Genomic DNA, 24,458 nt, shown 5'->3' with positions numbered 1-24,458 from the left:
TTCCATAAATCGATCGACTGGTATTCCTTTGGGAACGCTATTCCTGGAATCACGTTTGTTACACATTTGAAGTTTGTGTATGTGCGCGCCTGCGCATGTGTGTGAGAGTATTAGTGTGTGTGTGTGTGTGTGTGTGTGTGTGTGTGTGTGTGTGAGCTGTAGGTGGAAGGGGCAGCAGGAGCGCACAGAGTCCCGTCGGTCCCGCGGTGGAGTTGTAAAGGATGGAGGTCAGACCTGAACGCTTTAAAGCAGCAGCGGCGAAAACACTTGGACGGATAAACCGGTAAGAGCCGAGACTTTATTCAACTTTTTAAAGAATTGCCAAAGATGGATTATATGCGCGTATTATTAGTGCATCGTCTAAATGATGTGTATATAAAGCATTAAGATAGCTTAATGAGGCTGAGTTCTGATAAAATAAACAAATAAATAAATAAAACTAGTTGTTGTTTATCAGAGCGTTTAGTGTAAAAATGAAGTGTGGGCTACTAGATGGAGGTCGGTGGATTAGTGACACACACAATCTAGACATACCCTACGGAAGATGAAGATATGATTTTTCTCAGTCTGTTAGTGCTGGTGTTTGTATCCGTCATAATAAGTTGAGGAGCTGTTTATTTGTGTAGTTTTTTGTCTTGTGTGTATGTGTTCGGAACGACCAGATTAACTCGACTGGACTCTATTAATAGCGACTTGTCCGGTTTGTGTCGTCACATTTCACCTGTCAGGTGACCACTTCCATTCTGCATCATGGCTGTCTGAAGATGCTGACTTTGAAACACACGCTCGATAGGTTGTTTGTTAAGAAGAAGAACCTAAATCCTTCCTTGCAAAATGATGATACAGTTTTGTTTAGTCTGACTGCTATTCAATATACATGACCTTAATGCATGATGACTTAACTACATATTTAAGTCATATTTTATTTATGCATATCAATATATATTTAAAATTTGCATAATATATATTTATGCATTTTTCAAATCACAGTATTTGACATGTTATGTTTATATAATGTGATTAATATGATAACAGTATTATAGTAAATAATAATAATAGTAATACTAGTAATATAAATAGTAATAAATATAATATATAGAATTTTATTATTATGTGTATAAAATAAAAATGGCATAAGTACTGTAAAATGAAATTATAGATAGATAGACAGATAGATAGATGCACTTTTTTGTGGAATTTCTGCATTTATTCTCTCAGTTTTTTTGTGAGATTATCACTTCTTGAAAAATTTACTTTTGAGAATAGGAAATTATACTAAATGATTTTAAATTAATAATGTATGCTTCCCTCACATTTTTATTATAATTTGGAAAAACCGAACAGTGTTCGTAATGTAGTGCAAAAGAACTCAATCTAATCTGTAAATAATGCATTTGTAATAAACTTTAGATAATTTTAGATGAAGAATATAATTCAGTGCGAAAGATGTATTAAAGTGAACTGAAATAGAGATTGTTTTATAAAGCAGAAAGTTAAAGAACTGAATGTCAAATTACTGCTAAAACACTCTCTGTAAAATCACAGGTCAGTTTTTTTTTTGTAATAAATACTGGTTAAGTATTAATGAGGCTATTAATAATTCATGATATTCAAAATCTGATATGATATTTGATTCAACTGAATAATTACAAGAATACTAAAGGTGATTGATACTTTTCTGCATTATAGCTTCCTGCAAGATGTTCTATAAGTAAATTAAAAAATCTAAAATAAAAATGGAAATTTAAAGTAAACTTGTGATTAAAGATTGATGAAGTACACGGCTCTTTTTTATTATTTTCAAGGACAAAAAGCCTTCATTTTTAAATAATGGTATAAACAGATGAATATGTTAGTATTTTAAATCAGTGTTTACACTTGTAAGGATAGAATCAGCTTTTCATTAGCATACGGAGAAAAACACAGTCTCTCTCTCTCTCTCTCTCTCTCTCTGAATCTGTGGATTTTGAGCAGTCTTTAACACGTAAATCCAGTCCTGAAATAGATCTCCAACTAACCTGCTGCTAGTTAAATCCTCTCTCTCTCTCTCTCTCTCTCTCTCTCTCTCTCTCTCTCCTGGAAAGCCCCATAAGTCATAGCGCTCGGTCGTCCACATCACGCCTGCTATTACTGGCCTGGACAGTGTCATTAAACTGTTAGTTCTTCCTGGACAATGCGAGGATGTTGTTACATATAAACGGCCATTTAAAAGCTCAATTCTCTCGCATCGATTCCTCTGTAATCAGATTAAATCAGATCAACAGGTTATTATATCAGCCAAAACACTCTCCTTCGGCAGTGATAGAAACTTGTAACTGTCTGCTCTCGAGATGATGCCATGCATGTCTGGCTTTAATGGTTTTTCTGTCTGTTGTAGTTTAAACAGTTCTTTGTTGAGTCTTGTGGTGTGGTGTAGGGTTAAAGCTCAGGTTTTGTGCTGTATGAGTCTTAATCAAGGCACTTAACCCCGCGTTACTCCAGCGGGCTGAAGCTGAACTAAGTGTTTCTGTAAGTCCTGTCGGATAAAAGTGTCTTGCCAGACTTTTGAGCATCAGCAGAAAGTCTGGTGTGCTTCACAGCTTATTCTGGACAGGAACTGAAGATTTAGATGGGAAGTGATGGTGACTGACATATAAATGCATTCACTAGTGTACCCTCTTTTTTGTTTGGTAAATTTACTTCTGAGTATGTGAAATTATACTACAATAATTTTGACTTAAAATAGTAATATATGAAGTAATGTGATTGACATATAAAGTGAGCAGCAATTGTTGGTGTTTTTTGTGACATTTGAAGGACAGATAAATCTGAAAATTGGCAGAAATGTGTAAGAATTCAGGATTTCTGTCCATATAAAACTACACTAAAAATACTGTAGTGTAGGATTTTCACAAATAATTGCAAAAAACAAAAACAAAACAAAGCTGCATGTAACACACTGAATTAAATGTGAAATTGAATTACGACTGAAATTGTATTTTCTTGTGAAATGTAATGCAGTAAATCTTTGTTTTATTACCACTTTGAAATATATATATATATTTTTTATTTTTATTTTTTTGCAGTGTAATAAGAAAAATAATGAAATTGGAATATATTTGCATTAAATATGAATATATTCATACTAAATAACCTCACCAAAAAAATAAATAAAAATAAAATAAAATAATGTTTTAGGTTTAATTTTTTTTAGTTGAGTTTTACTGTTGCTATTTTTTGTTATTAGTATTATTAGTTTCAGTTGGTAATTTTAGTGCTTAGACTTAAACTTATTTCAGTTAGCATCAATAGAAGCAACATTTCTATTTTTTTTCTAATTTAAGTTTTCCATCTAAAATAATAATAATAATAATAATAATAATAATAATAATAATAATAATAATAATAATAATAATAATAATAATAATATAAATAATGATATAAATATTTTATTTAATCTTTTTGAATGAACAAAAATATCTGTAATAGTTTTATATTTAATTACAACTATACATTTCAATCCTAAACAGGATTGTTGTGTTTGTTATCTCAGTCAAATCCATCAGGATCTCTCTCAATCAAGGTCTTTCTTTCACTGCGAGTGAATTGACCTCTATAACTGTAAAAGAGATGGTCAGAAACTCGAGTACAGAACGGATTGAGGAGAACAGAAGGAAAGAATGGATGGATGAAGGGGGAGGGAGATGGAGGAGGAGAAAGGAGGCAGAAAAAGACTAAAATAGAAGGTTTGATCAATAATTCAGGCTCTGAGGAACATTATTATTTCATCAGCAGCGCTGCAGTAGAGCTGTAACCTGACAGTAAGAGCGCTGCGTGTCTGTACTTAACACTCATCACAGATTCATCTGGACCGTCAGTTCTTTAAAGGTCACATATGTGATGCATCTGATATAAAAATGTTACAATATAATTCATTTTTGTGGTCTTCAAGTCAAGCTTTTGCTTATATTTAGGGTTAGAGAAATGCTCAGACACTTAGTAATAAAGGCCATTGTCTACATCATCCTCCAGCGTTTGTCTCCAAACATGAATTATTCCTCTAATCCTGCTTTTACTTCACTAAGTGATCAGGACCACCCTAGTAACCACATAGCAATGTCCTAAAGCCACTCGAAACACTTTAGGAACTAAATAGCAACACTTTTGCAACCATGCCCAATAAAAACAATGGGTTTTGTACAGATAAACACCACAAAATCATAATTTTATTAAATAATTAAAATTTAATGTGATTGTGTGCTGTTTGTGGAAACTGCTGCTCTCATAACATGTTATGGTGTGTTTAATCTGGATTTGATGTGACATCTCGTTTCATTATGAATGTGATCTGGGAAATGTTTCATTTCTGCTTCATATTTTTGTTTTATGAGTGCTGTTGAACATCCAACAGAGACATTTTGCCAAAAAAGCTAAAATTGTCTAATATTACTAATAACATGCAGTCGTTTTATTGACTTTTGTTACTTCATAAGCTACAGTAGTCCAAAAGGGATCTGATCACTCAGATGTAGCTCTTTCAGAGATCAGGAGACTTACTGGAGTGTTTTCATTTATGTTTCATTTAGATAATAATTCCAGATGTTTCTCTTTAAACCCTTAGCAGAAATAAAAATAGATGCAGATGATGCAATTATTGTTATGCAGTAAGAGTTTAGTGGTATACATTTATTGCTATGCAAATTAAAATAAATAATAATATAAAGTTGTCTAAATCATCTTTTTGATATGGGACTACTTTTATAGGTGTGATTTTGACATTGGTGAGACATAACAGCAGACAGCACCCCCCCTCCAACCAACTACCCCAACATTTTTGCATTTATGATCAACGTTTGACCACAGTTTCATGTCATCTAAAGTCTTTATTCATAACTATGGTATCTAACATGCTCATAATTCATAAAATGAACTTTTTATGTTAGCATAATAATCTGACAATAATGACACAATTTTGATTATGAAAAACCAACAATTTTACAGCAGCCGTTTCAAAGATGTTTGATTGTTTGACTTCTCAAAAGAGAATACAGCAAAATATTATTTAATTTGCATTCTCTACTGGCTAAATTTCACATACATATACAACTCCTTCTTTTCATTATTCAGAGTTGATCTAGAACAGGGGTTGGCAACCTGGCATGATGTGTCATTTTACATTTTTCTGGTTAACCACTGTGCCAACAACCCCAATGTATTCTGTACATTAAATAGTGCAAATAGTTTTTGAAGATTTTTTAATAAATTGTTTCTTAAATTAAAAAAAAAAAAATTAATAACAGATATACTGTGTGACCATACTGTATGTGTGTGTGACAAGGCCAATGCATTAAAACAGTTCAGTTTAATCACCGTTAATGCACTGCTTTAATTGATGGACATACGCGCGCTTACACACACACACACCACTAGCACACAGAGATCTGAGATCGCGCTGTGCAAAAAGTAACATTCTGAAGCTCATAAACTTGTTGTCAGCCATAGACAGTAAAAGAAATGGACACAGCGACCCAATTGGAACTCAATTGAGACAAGTGAAGCCCATTTTTAGCGATTTTTAGCACTTCCGTTTCTGACGCGCAGACTCAAAACTAAGCTTGATGACGTCAGCAACCTGTCGGACAGATGTAAATCTTCTAGTAGCTGTGCGTGCAAACTTCCATCGTTAATCTTGCAGAGACGGCGAGCTTGAGCGGGGAGTTCTTTGGCGTGAGTGAGCAGGAGTAAAGTATTCTGATTAATATTTTGTATAGTATTTTAAAATGTAACGCCAGTACGCCATATCTCTTGACGTCTCCCCGATTGCCTGCGAGCTTCTCCTCCTGTATGTACGGTAATTTCTCTACTGTGCGACAGAGAGTCGAGTGGTTATGACGCAATCGTTAGCCTATTTTTACAAAAACTGTTTCTACGGGGCCATAATGTAACATAGAAGGCAATGGAGCCCTTTATACATTGTCGTGTATCTTTAGAAATAAATAATGGACAAATGGAGTCTTTAAACGGCCTCAGATGTAAAGTTATTCGCTGTCAAAGTGACGCAAAAATGAATGGGAGTCAATGGGATGCTAACGCAAGTGAAGTTCTGCTACAAGATGGCGGCACGCGGCCGACTTCAACTTCCGGTCGACTTCCTTGCCCCCTGTTGTCAGCGCTTCCACACAACTTTTATTAATCGATACTGAATCGCTACATTATATTTCTCAGCAACAAGGGGGGTAAAATCGCTGTTTTTTAAGTAACTAAACTCATAATTTACACATTTCTCTCTCTCAAAATGGCCATATTTGAGAAAATTTGGTGTCATTGGATATAGCTGTCGGACATTTACCATTTCTATTGTAAAACGTATTGTTAAAAGTTGACTAATATTAAATGATTCGCAGCTTTATCTTACGTCGCTCTCTTTAACATTAAACTGACGCTTCGCGCTCTGCTTCTGCTTCAGTTCTGAATGAAACGATTTGCTAACTCAATCTGAAGTTCCAATCTAAATCAAATGATTCGCAATTGTGCTCCGAAGTTACGTTCTGAATCAAAAGATTTGTGAACTTGAGCTCCGAAGTTCTGTTCTGAATCAAAAGATTTTAGAACGTGCTCCGTAGTTCCAATCTAAATCAAATGACTCGCGATACGCACTCTGAAATTCCATTCTGAATCATAAGATTTTAGAACGTGCTCCGAAGTTCCAATCTAAATCAAATGATTCGTGATACGTGCTCTGAAGTTCCGTTCTGAATCAAAAGATTCGTGATACGTGCTCTGAAGTTCTGTTCTGAATCAAAAGATTGCGAACTTGCTCCGAAGTTCCAATCTAAATCAAATGATTCACGATACGCACTCTGAAATTAATTCTGAATCATAAGATTTTAGAACGTGCTCCGAAGTTCCAATCTAAATCAAATGATTTGCGATACGTGCTCCGATGTGTCAATATAAATAAAAAGATTTGCGAACCTACTCCGAAGTCCCAAACTGAATCAGATGATTTGCAACAAGTGCTCCAAATTTCAAATCTGAATCAAAAGATTTACAAAACCGATTTGAAGTCCCGATCTACATAATTATTCGTGAACCATCATTTCAGATTGGGACTTCGGAGCATGTATCGCAAATGTTTCAATTCACAATATGATTCCCGAACCTGCTACGATGTTCCGATATATTTTCTTTTCCACAGGCAGCTGATTCTGAAGGTTTTAGTGGTGTTTCATGTGTTGATGTGTGTTCGTCAGGGTTCTAGAGAAGCGTCAGGAGAATGGAGAGACTATCGAGTTGTCGGCAGAAGGTCGTCCACAGCTGCAGGAGGAGAAGGAGCTTCCCGTGGTGGACTGTACATGTTTTGGTCTGCCGCGCCGCTACATCATCGCCATATTATCAGGTCTGGGGTTCTGCATCTCGTTCGGCATCCGCTGTAATCTGGGCGTCGCCGTCGTTAGCATGGTGAACAACCACACCGTCTATAGAGAAGGCAAGCCGTACGTTGTGGTGAGTGAGAGCAGAATTTTCCACAGCTGTTTCAAGTTCTTCAATGCCACATTTAGTGTCACAATCAGGCCACAATTTCATGTCTTTGTTTATAGATTTTTAAGTGGATGGCTGATTTATTTATTTATTTTAATCAGGACAAATTTTTAACTAAACTTTTGTAAGACAGACCCAGAAAAACTATTAATAGAATTAAAAAAAAAAAACGATTTTATAGATTTGTGTAGGTATAGAAAATTGTTTTGTCTGTTTTGTTCATTTATTGCATTCCTTGCTGAATCTTAAATCTGTGTCAGTCATGTAATACCTGATATGGCAACAAATTTAAACACAACCAACAACCAAATTAATTTCCACCCAACTAGATTTTCTGAAATTTAGTCAGCATTTATCAGATCTTTGTGTCTAGAAAATCTTGCGACTGTGCTTGTCATAACCTTTTAATATTTTGGCATAAAATTGCCATTTTGCATAAACACTTGCCAAAGTTTTAATAATTACTGATTTGAATAATTAGTCATTTGTAACAGGTTGTGTGTTTTTGCCATTATTATTAGTTATATATGTATGTGTGTGTGTGTGTGTGTGAGTGTGTGTGTATATATATATAATAACTTTTTATTTCAGCTTTCATTTAACTAATTTTTGTACATCAAGTAAAACTAAATGAAAATGAAGTAAAATATTTTTTGAAATAGAAATTTTTATTTTAGTTAATGTTTAACTAAATTAGAAGTTAATTAAATGTTTAATTAATTGTTTTATTTCAACAGATTTGTATGTAAAACATCATGCATGTAAAACATCATGCAACAATAAATATTTTAAACTAATATGCTATAGTATTGTCAAATGACTCAACTAGTTATTTTGCAGTTTAGTTTTCCATAATGCAGTACACATTGATTATTTTGGGTGCATTTTGTTAATAAGAGCAGCATATTTCAATATAAGCATGTTTAAGGCAATGCAGTTATACTTTAAGTATTTTCTATGCATTATTATTTTTAGCTTAGTTTATTTGTTCATCAAACCAAATGTGTCTGTGTTTCAGAAAGCTCAGTTCTCCTGGGATCCAGAGACTGTAGGAATGATTCATGGCTCGTTTTTTTGGGGATATATAGTCACTCAGATTCCTGGAGGTTTCATATGTCAGAAATTTGCAGCTAACAGGTCAGTCATGCTGTCACTGAACGCAGACGCACAGAAGAGTAAAACACTCTTCACACAGCTCCTCTCTCTCTGTTTCTAGGTTTTTGGCTTTGCAGTCGTGGCCACGTCTGTCTTGAATATGATAATTCCCACAGCAGCACGATTTCACTTCAGCTGTGTGATTATAGTCAGGATACTACAGGGACTGGTGGAGGTAAATAAATATATTCTAGTACCTTTACAGTGCTGAAAAGCGACACTCTCCATGAAATGCTCTGATAAACTGGCTGCCGGCTTCCAGTTCATGTGTCACATTGAAACTTAATTTTGAATGTGTTGTCTGATGCAGTAGTGCTCTGGTTATAGTCTATGACTTCATTCGCTGTCGTTGTCATTGCTGCTCAGGGCGTATCTTACCCAGCATGCCACGGGATCTGGGCGAAATGGGCCCCGCCCCTCGAGAGAAGCAGATTGGCCACAACAGCGTTCTGTGGTGAGGTCATTATTTTAACAGTTTAATATCTGTGGGAAACTGTCAGTAACCTTTAATCATTTTAATTATTGTTACCTTAAATTCTTGCTGCCTTAAATTTTTTAAGTACAATTAACTTAGCTGTTTAAGTATTTAATGTATATAAATGACATTAAAATTAGTTGAACTGTGTACAACTTATAAAGTTGAAAATTAACTTAAAAAATTAAGTGAAATTTACCTAACTTATTTTAATGAGTTAAAGTAATGTAAAAAAACATTTTGTCATAACTTTATTGTTCATATCATTTTTTACAGTGTAATAATAATAATAATAATATTTATTATTATTATAAACATTATGAACACTGAATAATCTATTATTGTCTATTAAGGTATCTTTTTTATTAATGTTAGTTATTTTTTCAGTGTTATTATTAATAGTAATAATAGTAATAATAATAATAATTATTATTATTATTTTCATTTTCGTTGTTGTTTTTGTTGTAATGAACGCTGAATAACCTTATAATATTGTAGTTGTCAATTTTTTTCCAATTTTGATTATTTCCAATCGATAATTATGTCACTTTTGTTATTCAGGAGTAGTAGTAGCAGTAACAATAATAATAATTATAATAATAATAATAATTATTATTAGTAATAATAATATTATTATGAAAACGGAGTAAAATCGACTCATAATAAATATTATTTTTATTAGTCAGTGTTTGTAATAATAATAATAGTAATCAAAGTATTTATTGTTGTTTTATTTTAATATTATTTGATTTGTTAAATATATATGTGTGTGTGTGTGTGTATATATATATACAGTATAGTGCTGTCAAACGAATAATCACGATTAACTGCATCTAAAATAAAAGTTTTTGTTTACACAGTATGTGTGTGTGTGTACTGTTTATATATATTATGTATATAAAAATACAGACACATGCATGTATATATTTAAGAAAAATATGTTATGTTTGTATTTTAAATATATTTATATATAATATAAATTATATGAATATAAATATATACATGTAAATACTTGTAAATATTTTTGAAATATATGCTGTATGTGTGTGTATTTATTATATACATAATGTGCACAGTACACACAGATATATTATGCAAACAAAAACTTTTATTTTGGATGCAATTAATCGTTTGACAGCACTAATATATGTGTGTGTGTGTGTGTGTGTGTGTATTATTTTACGAACCCATATGTTTAGTGTAGTTTCCATGCACTGATGTGAAGTGTGTGTGTGATGTCGTCAGGCTCGTATGCAGGAGCTGTGATAGCCATGCCGTTAGCTGGAGTTCTGGTTCAGTACTCAGGCTGGTCCTCAGTCTTCTATGTATACGGTGAGGAAAACCAGCACACACTTGCACTAATAACACATGCATGACACTCATATCATCTGTTTCTGATGTTTTAGATCACTCATTAGACACAGTGTCTGTTTCTTGTGGTTTCTCTCTGTCTGTAGGTAGTTTCGGGGTCTGCTGGTATTTGTTCTGGATTCTGGTGTCGTATGAGAGTCCAGCAGCTCATCCCACCATCACTCCGGAGGAGAGGAAGTACATCGAAGACGCCATCGGAGAATCGGCTGGACTGATGAACCCGGTGACGGTACGAACACACAGGTTTATACAGTGATGCTAGAAACGCATGCAGTGTGAGGACCAGACGACCCTCTCCTCTCTCATTCTCCTCTCTGCAGAAGTTCAACACTCCCTGGCGACGGTTCTTCACATCTATGCCTGTCTACGCCATCATCGTGGCCAATTTCTGCAGGAGCTGGACCTTTTACCTGCTGCTCATCAGTCAGCCGGCGTATTTCGAGGAGGTGTTTAAGTTTGAGATCAGCAAGGTGAGAGACGCCTCATTTAAAGTTTAGATGTTTCTCCTAAAGCAAATACAGGCCTTTGCTGATGTCTTAAATGTTTCTCCTGAGAAAAAGACAGAAGAAATCTCAATAATGTCTCAAACTGGGCTCTGCAATCAAAAGTTCTCAAAGATGATAATGATAATAATGATGATAATAATAATAATAATTTAATTAGTTAGTGTTTGTTATTCAGTGTTAATAATAACAATATTTATGTAGTGCTGGTTATAGAGTGTTCTTCATTGATATAGTAATAATAATAATAAAAATAATAATATTTTGATTAGTGTTGGTTAAGTGTTGATCACCGAAATAATAATAATAACAATAATATTTTGATTAGTTAGTATTGGTTATAGAGTGTTCTTCATTGATATAATAATACTACTACTACTACTACTACTACTACTACTACTACTACTACTACTACTGATAATAATAATAATAATAATAATAATGATATTTTGATTAGTGTTGGTTAAGGGTTGATCACCAAAATAATAATAATAATAACAACAATAATAATAATATTTTGATTAGTTAGTACTGGTTATGGAGTGTTCTTCATTGATATAATAATAATAATAATAATAATAATAATAAATATTTTGATTAGTGTTGGTTAAGTGTTGACCACTGAAAAATAATAATAACAGTAATATTTTGATTAGTTAGTGTTGGTTATTGAGTGTTCTTCATTGATCATAATAATAATAAAAATAATAATAATATTTTGATTGTTGGTTATTGAGTTTTCATCATTATTATAATAATAATAATAATCATAATACATTATAATTATTATTATAATAATGTTAATATTATTATTGTTGTTAATTTTTATTATTGATAATTATTAATATTTGATGAGTCAATGTTCTTAACAATAATAATCTTCATCCTCATCATCATTATTGTTGTTAATGGTGGTTTATACATTTTTTAGCTCTATACTGTTACTGGATAATGACTAGAGGCCCAAGGTATTTTAGGAGAAACATCTGAGAGAGTTAAACACACCTGTCTCTCTTCAGGTGGGGATCCTCTCGGCTCTTCCTCATCTGGTGATGACCATCGTGGTGCCGATCGGAGGACAGCTGGCTGATTACCTGAGGAGTCACAACATCATGACCACCACCAACGTCAGGAAACTCATGAACTGTGGAGGTGAAGCCTGTTTTTATTCTGCAATCTGCTGTAAATGAGCCATGAATGTCATGTGACTGACCCCACCGGAGCTGCTGATTGGCTGACGGAGCATCACATGTTCTGTGTGTTCAGGTTTCGGGTTGGAGGCCACATTTCTTCTGGTTGTGGGTTTCTCTCACACTAAGGGTGTCGCCATCTCTTTTCTGGTCCTTGCTGTTGGATTCAGTGGTTTTGCTATCTCAGGTAAGAACAAACACCTTCTTTCACAAGTCTGGGGTCAGTAAGATTTACTTTGAATTAATATTTGTATTAAGTTTATGAATAATTCTATTCAGAAAAACTCAAACTAAAACCATAAAATAAGTTACTTGAAATAAAATAAAATAAACATTAACTGAAATTAAATAAAATGTAAAAACCAGCTGAAAAAAAGAGACTTTTATAACGTTACAGTGTTATTTTAGTGTTATTTACTATATTTATTAAAGGTTTATAGTTTATAGTAATTATCTTTTATTTTTATATTTTCAGTTTTTATATGTATTTTTATCCACAAAAAATATGAAGCAGCAGCATAACTGTTTATAACATTGAGAATAATAATCAGAAATGTTTTTGAGCAGCAAATCAGCATATTAGAATGATTTCTGAAGATCATGTGACACTGAAGACTGGAGTAATGATGCTGAACTTTCACAAAAATAAATGACATTTTACAAGACATTCACACAGACAACAGTTATTTGAAATTTTAATAATATTTAAAATTTTTTACAGCTGTTACTGTATTTGTAATCAAATAAATGCAGCCTTGGTGAGCAGAAGAGACATTTAAAAACATTTTTACTGTTGTTTTCTCAACCTGTCCAAACGTCCAGGGTTCAATGTCAATCATCTGGACATCGCTCCACGTTACGCCAGTATTCTGATGGGCATCTCTAACGGTGTCGGGACGCTCTCTGGCATGGTGTGTCCTCTGATCGTCGGTGCCATGACCAAAAACAAGGTACTGACTTTAAACAAGAGAGGAAGAGAAAGAGAGCGTTTGTTGTGCTGCTTGTGTTTACAGCTGATCCATGCTTTTACTTACAGTATAACATCTACAGAGATCATGTGACGTTTTCCCACTTCTCTGGTTTCCTGTCATTATATTACAGCATCTTTTCTAATTTTCTTCTCTTTTCTGTTCGCTGGGCATCACATTTCCTTCATGCAAAAGTCAATTCTAGTAACTTCCCTGATATTCCAAATGACACACATTTATTTACATTATCTGAAAGGTCAAACATGTACACTTTGATGGATATGCATTTGTGTACATGATTAAATACATACATACATCCACACACACATCAACCTCCGTTCTCGTCCTGTGTGTTTCTCTCTGTAGACGCGGGAGGAGTGGCAGTATGTGTTTCTCATTGCATCACTTGTTCATTATGGTGGAGTTATCTTCTACGGTGAATATTTCTGTCCTTCCATACGTCTCCTATTGTACTTATGTAATATGTAGAGTTATTGTAATTCAATTTGTGTGTGTGGTACTTTGGATAAAAATGTGAATCTCATTAAGAAACTGATATTTTATGCCTCTCAAAAAACTAAAACCTAAAACTTAATTTTGCATAAAGAAAATATTTACTTATTAATAATAATACATTTTAATAATACTAATTATTAAAAATATTAATAGAAATGAATATAAAACTAATATAAAATTGTATTAATTGTTGTATATAGTAAGCATTTTATTATTATGTTATTTTAAATTCAAAAATTTAATTAAATTATAAATCATTTTTGCATCGTGACATTTTCTGACATTTATGCAGGAATGAAAATCTTTATGAAAATCATAAATTCAGCAAATCCCACCATGCTGTATATACTTAACATTTAATAATAAATATTATATTTTATATGCTCATGTTTATATACTTTAGTTTAACTTGATGTACTAAAATAACAAAAACAAAAATAAAAATGTATCCAAGCTATATTTAAAATAAATAAATACTATCTAAATTCTGAAATAACACTGTGATTGAAAACAATTGTGTGGTTCTAAAATAGAATTTTAGTTAGTTAGTTAGTAATAGACGGTTTTCTCTTTTCGTGAGGTTCACACCTGTTAAATGAATAAATGACACCATAAATCTCGGCTCACAGTGACGATTTCTTTTTATTCAGGCATCTTTGCGTCAGGAGAGAAGCAGCCGTGGGCGGAGCCAGAGAACATGAGCGAGGACAAATGTGGAATACTAGGAGAAGACGAGCTGGCGAATGAAACGGAGGAGCTGTACCGCTCAGTGGGTGGCGGCTACGGAGCGACCGTCCAATCAGGTGACCCCAATGGGGCGGGGACTGGAGGGGGCGGAGCTGGTGGAAGCTGGGTCTCAGACTGGGACAAAACAGAGGAATACGTCCAACCTGTGGGAACGAACAGCTTCCTGTACGGAGGAGAGGGCAATGAACGGATGATTGTGAGGCTCAGAGATCAACAGTAAAGCTGGATGGGAACGGGAGGGGGAAAATAAGGACTGAATATTCCTCCCCTACAGAAACTGACTGGGACGGAGGAAGTGGTTTTGACCCAAATCTAGAAAAGTAACATAATTAACATCAAATCTTGAGTGTGTGCATGTGGACATTGGGTACAAAATCCTGAAATGTGACCAGTCAAGTGTTTGGACATTCAAAACACCATTTTAATCCTCGTGTCCAAACGTTTGACTCCCTGGTCGTGTATTTCAGCAATTAAACTGATCATCAAGAGTTCAAAAAGTATTACTCTTATGAAATATTCAGCCTAAATTGTGAGAGAAAATTGTAAGAGGTGGTTCTTACAAATGAAATCCTCTTTTGTTGAACAACTAAAGTATAATTTCAATTCAAAAACAAAACCAGATTTAGGGAATTGATCTCATGTGCCAATACTGTGAGGTGTGTGTAGTATCAGTCCCTTTTCAATGAGAATCTCCTTTAAAATACACATTTAAAGACTAGCCATGTCAACTATTTGGTTGAGCTTATACTGTAGAAGCATTCACATACTTAGTTTTTGGTAGTGAATTCTCTTTAGCCATTCATTTTTTATATATTTAATCCATAACCATATAGTTAAGTTGTATTAATTTATTCTTTTGAAGGAATACTCAGCATTCAATAAAAGTTCATCTCTGTTAGCAGCATTTGTGGCACAGAAAATAATTTTTTCCTCAAACTGTATTTTTCTTTATTTATTGGCAAAATAATTTTCTGTGGCAATTAACATTATCACTCAAATGCTGACACTAGAGCTTTGTTTTTATTGAAACTGAAAAATGTCTTTAATTTGTAATTTATTCAAACGTCATGTTCAGCCTTTATTAATTTTTTTGTTCTAAGTCCGACGAAAACGATGCCAAGCGCTGACCGTTTGCGTGAAGGGCTTCCACTCAACCAGAAAAACATGATATCGAAAGATCTCTAGTAGAAACACATTTGTTTCTGTTTCACCATTTAGCTGTTTAATCTCACATATAGATTAAAGCAGAACCATAAAATGGTAGTTGAGAAGATTAGATGATTTAAAAAGAAATAACACGGTTTAACTCAAATTAAAGTCAGCTGTTATTCAGCACTTTCTCTCTCTCCAGCATGGCACGTGACATTTTCAATATACTCTCATGTACTCGCACACATAGGTAGTTCACACAAAAATGAAAGCTTTGTCATCATTTGCTAACCCTCACAGACATTTATGACTTTATTCTGTGTAAGAATCTGTGGCACTTTGCATAAGGGGAATCTTATGACAAACTGTAATTTCTCATCCCTTAATTTACCAAAAATAATCTGAAATTAAATTTTGCACAAAGAAAGTTAATAGAAGTATTTTCTAAAAATAAAAAGAGTTTATAATTAATATTTTTATTTGATTTATATAATTTTAATATATATTATGTATTTGTAATTGTATTATTCAATTTTATTATAAAGAATTTTCTTGCATCAATACATTTTATGACATTTATGTAATAATAAAAATCCAAAATTACAATTAAAATCAATTTTTAAAATGAACAAATCCTCAGATGCTGTACACATATATATAAAAAAATATTTAGGTTTTTTTTTTTCAATTACAGTGAAGTATAATATTCATATGAGGTCATGTGGACTCCTGTTATGGTGTTTTTTAAGCTTTCAAATGACTTTCTTTTGCGAACCAAAGAAGAAAGTCGTTCGTACAGGTATGAGCGCATGTAAATGATAACAGAATTGACATTTTTGGGTAAACTATTTCTTTAATATCAACCAAGAAGCAGATCCCATAGAAATGAAGTGATATTTCTGTGGTTATCTCTCTGAATAATTAAGATAAGGTGATTCACTTATGATGAGGACATGTTTGTATCACATCACTGCGTTTGTGTCTTTTTCTTTTTCTTCCTTGGGGTTTGTTTCCTACGTATTTGTTCTATGTTGTGAAATGTGAATGTATAAAAAAAAACTTGTGATAAAGCGACTTACATGATTAAACTTCATTATTGTGATTATTACTATCATTGCTGCAGCTGTGCAAACACTGAGACAAAAGGTCAAAATACTGTTTTCAAACTATAACATACAAAAACTAATGTTATGCCATTATTTTTAATATACATTTATTTGTTTAAACAATATACATTTATATTAAATAATTAAATGCATTTTAATACATATTTTTACAGTAGGTATTCTTGGAGTTCTTAAGCTACATTTGGGATCCGCATTTATTATTTCTATTGTATTATTGTGTTGATAATGCATCGTTGTGTATTTAGGATCTGTTTCTGTGATCCATAAATGGTGGTCAAACTAAAACTACTAACGTCAGCAAGCAGATAAAAAAAGCACTGAATCCTTATCAGGTTACACCAAAGAAAACAGACCAAGGTCTAAATTATACACTATTTCATTTAAATGTGTGTAATCAGGAAAGCAAATCACTCCTGCAGTGACCTCTTGTGGTGAACCTCGGCTGGACTGGGTCTGATGATGGGCACCAGTTTGCCCTTTAGTGGAGAAAGACTGAACTACAGCTGCATTGCAGTAAAAAGTTTAATATGGCACATTGCATTCAGTTATATGACACACATCCACAATTACACTAAAAATGCACTGAAATCTGAAAATGCATTACTTGTTATAGTCAAGAGGGGTTCTTAAAAGTGCTTTATAAAAACAACACAAAACAGCATCGCATAAAACACTAGTAGAATTAAGATCCAAAAATAAACATGATGAAACAATGAAATCATTTTACTGTCAAACTGTTGCTTCTGGTTAAAATAGGAGTCCTCAATCCATAATACTTCTTTCTCCAGCGTAAAAGTAATCTTGTCTGAATCAGGAGAGAAATCTGCACAGATCAAGCACCGTTTACAAGCCTAAACCATTCTAAACAAATACGTGGCTGGATTTTGATGTGAGCGACAACGGGAGATGAACTTTTTCATTGGAGGAAGTGTTATGGACTCATATTTTAGCTGGAAACAATAGTTTGAAGTTAAAAACATCTTGATGGATTTGTTTCACAAGACATTAACTGATGGACTGGGGTGGTGTGGATTTTTGTGATGTTTTTATCAGCTGTTTGGACTCTCATTCACTGCAGAGGATCCATTAGTGAGCAATGATGGAATGATTCATTTCTCAAATTTGAAGAAATAAATAAAGAAACAACCTCATCTACAGTATATCTGGGATGGCCGGAGGGTGAGTACATTTTCATTACTATTACTTTAAAGCATTTTCACATATACCAATCTTTTTCACACTGATCATTATGCTGTAACCTCTATTGCATTAATAATAACTGGCATTAAACTACTGTTAACTACTGGCAAGGTTATAGAAAAGCTCTGTTACTTTAAATGACTAAATAGCAATTTGAATATTAGTTAACATTAATGTGGTTCTTTTTCTTCAAGGAGCCCTCATTCTTTCTCTGTGCTTGCCTGTTTAGCGTACATAGCGTACACTCATCATCTTCTGTACTTCAGCACAATGATCCCAAACCACAGGCCTCAGACCTCCACTGGTTGTGCTGAGAGAAAGAATTTATGATAAAAATAAATGTCATCTGAACTGAAAATTGTATGTGATAGTTAGTGCATTTATACATCATTGCAGTCAACCTGATCAAGTTTGAGTACCTTTGTAGCTGTAGACGTTGCTGAAACGGGAGAAACCTTTCCCACAGTCCATCCGGCATTTGTACAGTCCTTCGTCCTCTATGATAATAAACGCGTCGTTTTCAGGTAGTTTTCTGCGTGTGTGTGTGTCATTAAAGAGTGTGTGATACCAGTGGTAGGATGTGCAGTTGGCAGGACAGTGAGGGCAGGAACACTGCAGACCGTTAGTAGACGCTGAAATCACTGCAGCAGGAGGCCCATCTGTACAACACAGAAATATGACTTACAAAACTGTACTGTGGAGCACTGATGATTTCAGACAAATATAGTATTCATATAGTACCAGAGTTTCCAACCGGATTGTAACTGTCCAAATTAGGCAGTAAACAAAACGTTACATTTTTCCCCAGTATTAAAGCAATAAGCCAAGAAAACCTGTGGTTTGACCAGGGGTAAAACTATTTTTAGGCACAATGCAAATTTAATCAGAATTTCAAATGTTTGTATTTGTTACAAAATTACAATGTTTTTGTGGATATGTATGTGTAAGTACAGGTAATATGAGTGTTAATGTTGTTAATTCAGTGGCTGTGTTTGAAGCTCAACTGATGGAATGTGGTGCTGATATTGATAAGATCATGGGTTAAATAACTAGTGGGCGCACATCTTGATTAGACAAGTCACTTTGGTTTATAAGCATCTACCAAATGCATAAACATAACCGTTTTGACTGATTCAGTGAGTAATTAATTAGACCAATTAAAACAAATAACTTTTTTGTGATTCATTTTTGTGACTGACTCTTAAGAATAATTTGTTGATGAATTGCCTCATGCTGGTCGCACAGTATACTTGTTTTTGTGTGCAACCAACATCGAAAGAGAAAGATGTAATGGGTTGCTTTTGACATTTTATTTTAGTTTACTTTAATTTACATAAAATATAAAATATTATTAGTATTATTTATGATTAATTTATTATTATTAATACTATTGTTGCACATAGTACTGCATGATATTCTTACGAATGTTAAAGAACACCATGGTAGCATGCCCAAAAAATACTTTCTGGTACTTTTTTGTTAGTACATGCAGTATTAGTGGTTGTGTTTACCTATAACTTTTAACTCCTGAGCATCAGAATCTTCTTCCTTCTGTGCACCTACAAAACTGATGTGGCTGAACCTGTAGGTGGCGTGGCAGCTGTAGTTGCCGTTATCACTTTGCGTGGCATTGGTGATGGTGTATGTGTCTTCAGCTGAGCTCTGTATTGGTGTTTTATCCTTATAGAAGACGGCCTTTTCCAGCTCTGGTCCACCCCAGACTACACACCTGAGAGCCACAGACTCCCCCTGCAGCGCAGGAATGACCGGAGGAACCAACATCACCATGCGCTCTGAGAAACAGAGACCAAACACAGGTCACACTGCACATGCTTCTGAAAGAAACCTCCATCTAAACATTTAGCAGATTTAAAGTATTTTGAAATTGACACTTTTTTCTTCTTCTGGGGAAACAGACCAAAATAATGATGACATTATGTTGCTCTCACAGGCGTATCCACATTTTTGTCCAATAAAACGCTCTAGAATAAAAGCATCCCTCCTCTTAAAGCCAAATGCAACCAAGTAGCAAATCATGGTGTTACTGTGTTTATTATTATTTATTATAATATAAAATGGCATCATATGATACGAATAATGATTTATTTTCATATGGAATTTAAAAAAAAAAAATTCAGATTCATTTGATTGTGGCCATTGTACGTTTAGATGTCTGTTTTTTTTTTTTTTTTTACATTTTTCAAAAGAGACACATCCACCCACATTTTTAATTTGGATCCCACTGCATTGTTTTGACACACTGCATGAACAAAAACAGTCAAGATATTTTTCAAAATACCTTCTTTTGTGTTTCACACAGGTTTAAAATGCCAGAATTTTTTATTTTTGTGTGAACAATTCCTTTAACTGCACACAGGTGATCTAAAATACAGAAGGAAGACGAGTAATGAGTCACCTGTCTTTTTCAGCGTCACTGCATTGCTTCGAAGATCTACTTTCTTTTTCTTGCACCAGAAAGTGGCTCTTTTTGCCTCCTTTAATTCGGCAAATATAACAGCTCTTTTCATCTTCTCATCAACATCAAGTGCTAGCCTGTAGGTGCTCACTCCCATCAACACAAAACAAGACCAGTCCTTCAGATCATCGTCCACCTGCAGCATCAGGTTTCTTCCATCTCCTATGGTCATCACAGCACCTCCTACAGATGGAGAGAGCTGAGCGTGAGGCTCCAGATCTGAGAGAGAGATAGAGAGAGAGAGAGAGATCATGAGACACAGCAGGAGGAACAGATGATCATGAATGTTTAGGATGGTGTTCATACTCAGGACAGTGAGTGCGTACGGCTCACTCTTCGTTCCATCCTGCTCACATTCATACACCCCGTTGTTGTTTGGTGTCACTGCTGTAAGGAGCATTAAATAATCCTCATGTGTTTGTGATGCTCCGTTAAAAAACCATGTTGTTGGTTTACTCCCTCCTTTACGGTTACAGATCAGAGTGACGTCATCTCCAACATACACCTGTGGGAACTTCGGCCGGAGAGTAACTGAGAGAAAGAAAACAGACATATGAGAGAGTATTCTCTAACAGCAAGTTGTCTGACTACCTTACTATTATTAAATATGATTGATTGGCAGTAATTAAACACAGAGATTTAGTGCTGTACACTTTGCAAAAAAAGAGGAAGTTTACTTCCTGAAATGGATGTTTAAATGGTTCATTTGTTCATTCATTCATGCATACATTTATGCATTCCTGTGTGCTTACATGCGTTACTGCATGCATGCATTAAATAAATAAATACAAAAATGAATGCTTTTCATGAATATGCTAGAAACATCTGGATGCTTGTTGTGTGACGATGTCTCTGTGACAATAGATCTACACACATTATAACTTATTAAAATCTGCACTTGAATTTACTCAGCACTGTGCTCGGAATAGATTTAAAACTGTTTGATATTAAAACTTTTTTTTTGTTTTGAGGATCAAGCAGAAAACATCTGTAGGCACTGACTTTAGCACATGTTGTGGTCTATAGACAAGTGTGTCATAAAACATGTTTATGCATTTACCTGTTGGTTCCTGTCCCTTGTTCCCCCCTATGACAGCCAACAACACTGTGACATAAAAAGCTCAATCAGATCTGGATTTGGTTTCTGGATTAAGATTCTACAGTTTTAATTCATGCAGAGACAAAAATGGTCAGTTTGTTCCAAGCAAAGTTTCACATATGATGCAGATTTATTGGAGTGAGACTGACACACCACGTCAGTTATGGGCTTTAAATGTCATTCCACGAAATCGGTGCCTTTTCCACTTGGAAAAGTAAAACACATAAAATAAGTTTAAATAACATTTTTTGTATCAATGAAATGAAGACACCTAAAAGTGACAAGAAATTGTATTGTGACATCTCAGGCTATGTACTGTAATTTATTCTTTTATGGCTATTTTTCTACCTCATGTTTCGAAATTTTTTCAACCCTGTTACAGACACAAGCATTATAGTATAGTTTAATTATAACTATGTGATAGTTTTCACATATATAAGCAGCATTTAAGTTACTCTTTTCACTGTGATTGTTTCACATTTTGGATTTTTGTTTGAATTTTTTATATTTTTCATTAAGACGACCAAGAACATCCTAATCCGGGTCTGTTGTGAGTGCGTTCACAACACTGCAGTGACGCCGCTGACGTATGACGCTGCTGACGTGTTTTCTGGTGCGCCCAATAACAAAGATAACACGTCAGCAGCGTCGTACGTCAGCGGCGTCACTGCAGCGTTGTGAATGCACTCACAACAGACCCGGAAGAGAAGACAATGCTGAATAAAGTCATAATTTTTGTTATTTTTGGACCAAAATGTATTTTCGATGCTTCAACAAATTCTAACTGACCCACTGATGTCACATGGACTACTTTGAAGATGTTTTTATTACCTTTCTCTACATGGACAGTATACTGTACATACATTTTCAATGGAGGGACAGAAAGCTCTCGGACTAAATCTAAAATATCTTAAACTGTGTTCTGAAGATGAACGGAGGTCTTACGGGTTTGGAACGGGTTTAATGACACAATTTTAATTTTTGGGTGAACTAAACCTTTCAATGTAGTAAGTAATTGTTTAAATTTACATTTTAAAAATGGTAACAATATTGACATTGCATGATAACCCCCTCAGTGAAGCGTCATAAATGATCAAAAAAAGAAGATTACAGAGGAGTGAGAGAGAAACATGCTAGTGTTTTAAGTGTAGGAATCCTGGCTGAGAGATGTGATGTTACTTGAATGTAAATTTCTTTAAAAAGTTTTTTTGATGAGGGTAACAGGGCTGACATGAAATCTGGGGACACCAATAAAATGATTTATATTTATAGAAAAAAATGTATACTTATGGCAAAAACATTGCTTAACTATGAGACTACATTTAGAAAAATATGCAAATGTGATTTTTGTATAATTCTGCCTTCATTTCGCAAATTAAAAGTCCTGTTGAAAAATAAAAATCATAGCGAGGGACAAGCCAAAAACCTTATTAGAATATATGCTATTTAAAATTAAATAATACAATTTAATTATTGTTATGATTTTAAATCACAAATGTATTTGTTGTTATTCTGTTAGATTATTTTATAGGGACACAAAAGGCACCGATTTCGTGGAATGACCCTTAAACACGACCAAATCTCAGAACTGTTGTAGGTCTGAAACCACATTGAAAACCTGGGAATTCTTCCCTATTTTAACCATAGAAATGAACATAGATTTTTGGTTCTAAAGAGTATAATTCCACTACATCTAGGCAGTAATCAAAGGCAGTAAATTAGTGACTTTAAACATTTGACTCTTTACGCAGACAGTGTTTTTACCTGAGAGTGTCAACAGAGACCTCATGTCCGTCAGAAAGAGAAATATGACCGTCCAATGAAAATAAAAAATATACATATAAATTTAAAAATTTTTGAAAAAGAAAACATTTTCATAAGTTTTCCTTTTATTTTCGACATTGTTGTTTTCTTGATATAACGGCATTGAAATTTTAAGTCACATTTCAAAATGTTTTAATTTTATGCATTTGACAAAAAACTTTCACTTTCACTTATAGACTTCCCACAAATGTTTGTAATATTGTAGCCTACATCTTTTGATGTATCATATTATTTATGGTCTCCATTTAAAAGTTATTTGTGTCAGGAGTACAAATGAAAACATGCAAAATCAAAACAGGACCACTTTCATACCTTTATTTCGAATAATCAGTCACGAGACGAATCCAATCTGTCGCACTTAAGTTAAAGAAAGCGTCCAGTGGAAAGCAGTTTGACCCAAAATGTGCAGTAGCCCCTCACTGCAGAACACAAGATCCAGGGGACGTGGTTGGATCCATATCTAGGGGGTGGAGATGGGTAGGTTTAGGGGTGGAGAAGGGTGGGTTTATGGATGAGGGGGTGGAGACGGGTAGGCTTAGGCATATGTAAGGTGGGTGGAGTTGGAACTGGCTCCAACCACGCCCCCTGGATCTTGTGTTCTGCAGTGAGGACCATCTCAAAATGTGTTAAAGCTGCAGTCCACAACTTTTGGAGCTCTAGCGGTTTATAAACAGAACTGCTTGCGTCTTGCGGAAGAACATTGTAGCCGGAGCTACTTCTCTGTTTATATCTATGGCGAATCACGCAGGTAATGGGCTACTCCGCAGCGGTACCTACCCGAACCAGTCTAAATAGTCCGAATATAAACACTTATTATAGGTGTTCCGTATTGATTAGGACAAGCCAAAAACACGGTTTGGAAAATGGATTCATGGTGTACTCGCTTATTATATAAATTTTGTAAATTTTGAACACAAAAAGTTAAGGACTGCAGCTTTAAATCCAGTAAATATTAATATATTCCTCATAGTTTACAAAAGAGTTAACCTGCAAGATCTGTCCTCTATCTTCGTTCTCCAAAAAAAAAAAAAAAAAAAAAACTACCCAGAACTGGGACAAACTTCCCGTTCCTTGAAGTGCATAATCAGACTGACTGGATTCCAAGTAACTATCTACAGAGAAAAACCAAAAACGAAA

At 34.2% G+C, this 24,458-nt stretch overlaps 2 protein-coding genes across 3 annotated transcripts; one reads left to right on the top strand and one right to left on the bottom strand.

Annotated features, from left to right (window-relative positions):
- The first annotated feature begins 153 nt into the window (after positions 1-153).
- LOC109062195 (vesicular glutamate transporter 1-like) lies at positions 154-16,049 on the top strand. 2 transcript variants are annotated; one of them, XM_042752297.1, is made up of 13 exons: positions 154-283; positions 7,233-7,485; positions 8,540-8,658; positions 8,737-8,851; positions 9,043-9,130; positions 10,397-10,483; positions 10,609-10,751; positions 10,843-10,992; positions 12,045-12,177; positions 12,292-12,402; positions 13,038-13,165; positions 13,550-13,619; positions 14,350-16,049. In XM_042752297.1, exons 1-13 carry the CDS (start codon positions 222-224, stop codon positions 14,664-14,666), a joined length of 1,776 nt encoding a protein of 591 aa, XP_042608231.1. In that variant the 5' UTR covers positions 154-221; the 3' UTR covers positions 14,667-16,049. The 2 variants fall into 2 exon arrangements, with proteins under 2 accessions (XP_042608231.1, XP_042608232.1); XM_042752298.1 differs by lacking the exon at positions 13,550-13,619 and having other exon boundaries at positions 14,350-14,549.
- A 1,177-nt stretch (positions 16,050-17,226) lies between these two features.
- On the bottom strand, positions 17,227-23,780 carry LOC109087835. Its single transcript, XM_042752314.1, has 8 exons — positions 23,634-23,780; positions 23,262-23,313; positions 21,459-21,503; positions 20,705-20,929; positions 20,339-20,617; positions 19,434-19,715; positions 18,342-18,581; positions 17,227-18,232 (listed from the first exon to the last, which is right to left on the bottom strand). The coding sequence occupies exons 2-8, from the start codon at positions 23,284-23,286 to the stop codon at positions 18,213-18,215; spliced, it is 1,116 nt and encodes a 371-aa protein (XP_042608248.1). The 5' UTR covers positions 23,287-23,313; positions 23,634-23,780; the 3' UTR covers positions 17,227-18,212.
- Positions 23,781-24,458: the final 678 nt, after the last annotated feature.

Source organism: Cyprinus carpio, chromosome B24 (genome assembly GCF_018340385.1).
Source record: "Cyprinus carpio isolate SPL01 chromosome B24, ASM1834038v1, whole genome shotgun sequence".
Lineage (NCBI taxonomy): Eukaryota > Metazoa > Chordata > Actinopteri > Cypriniformes > Cyprinidae > Cyprinus > Cyprinus carpio.
This window is presented reverse-complemented; position numbering and strand designations above follow the sequence as displayed.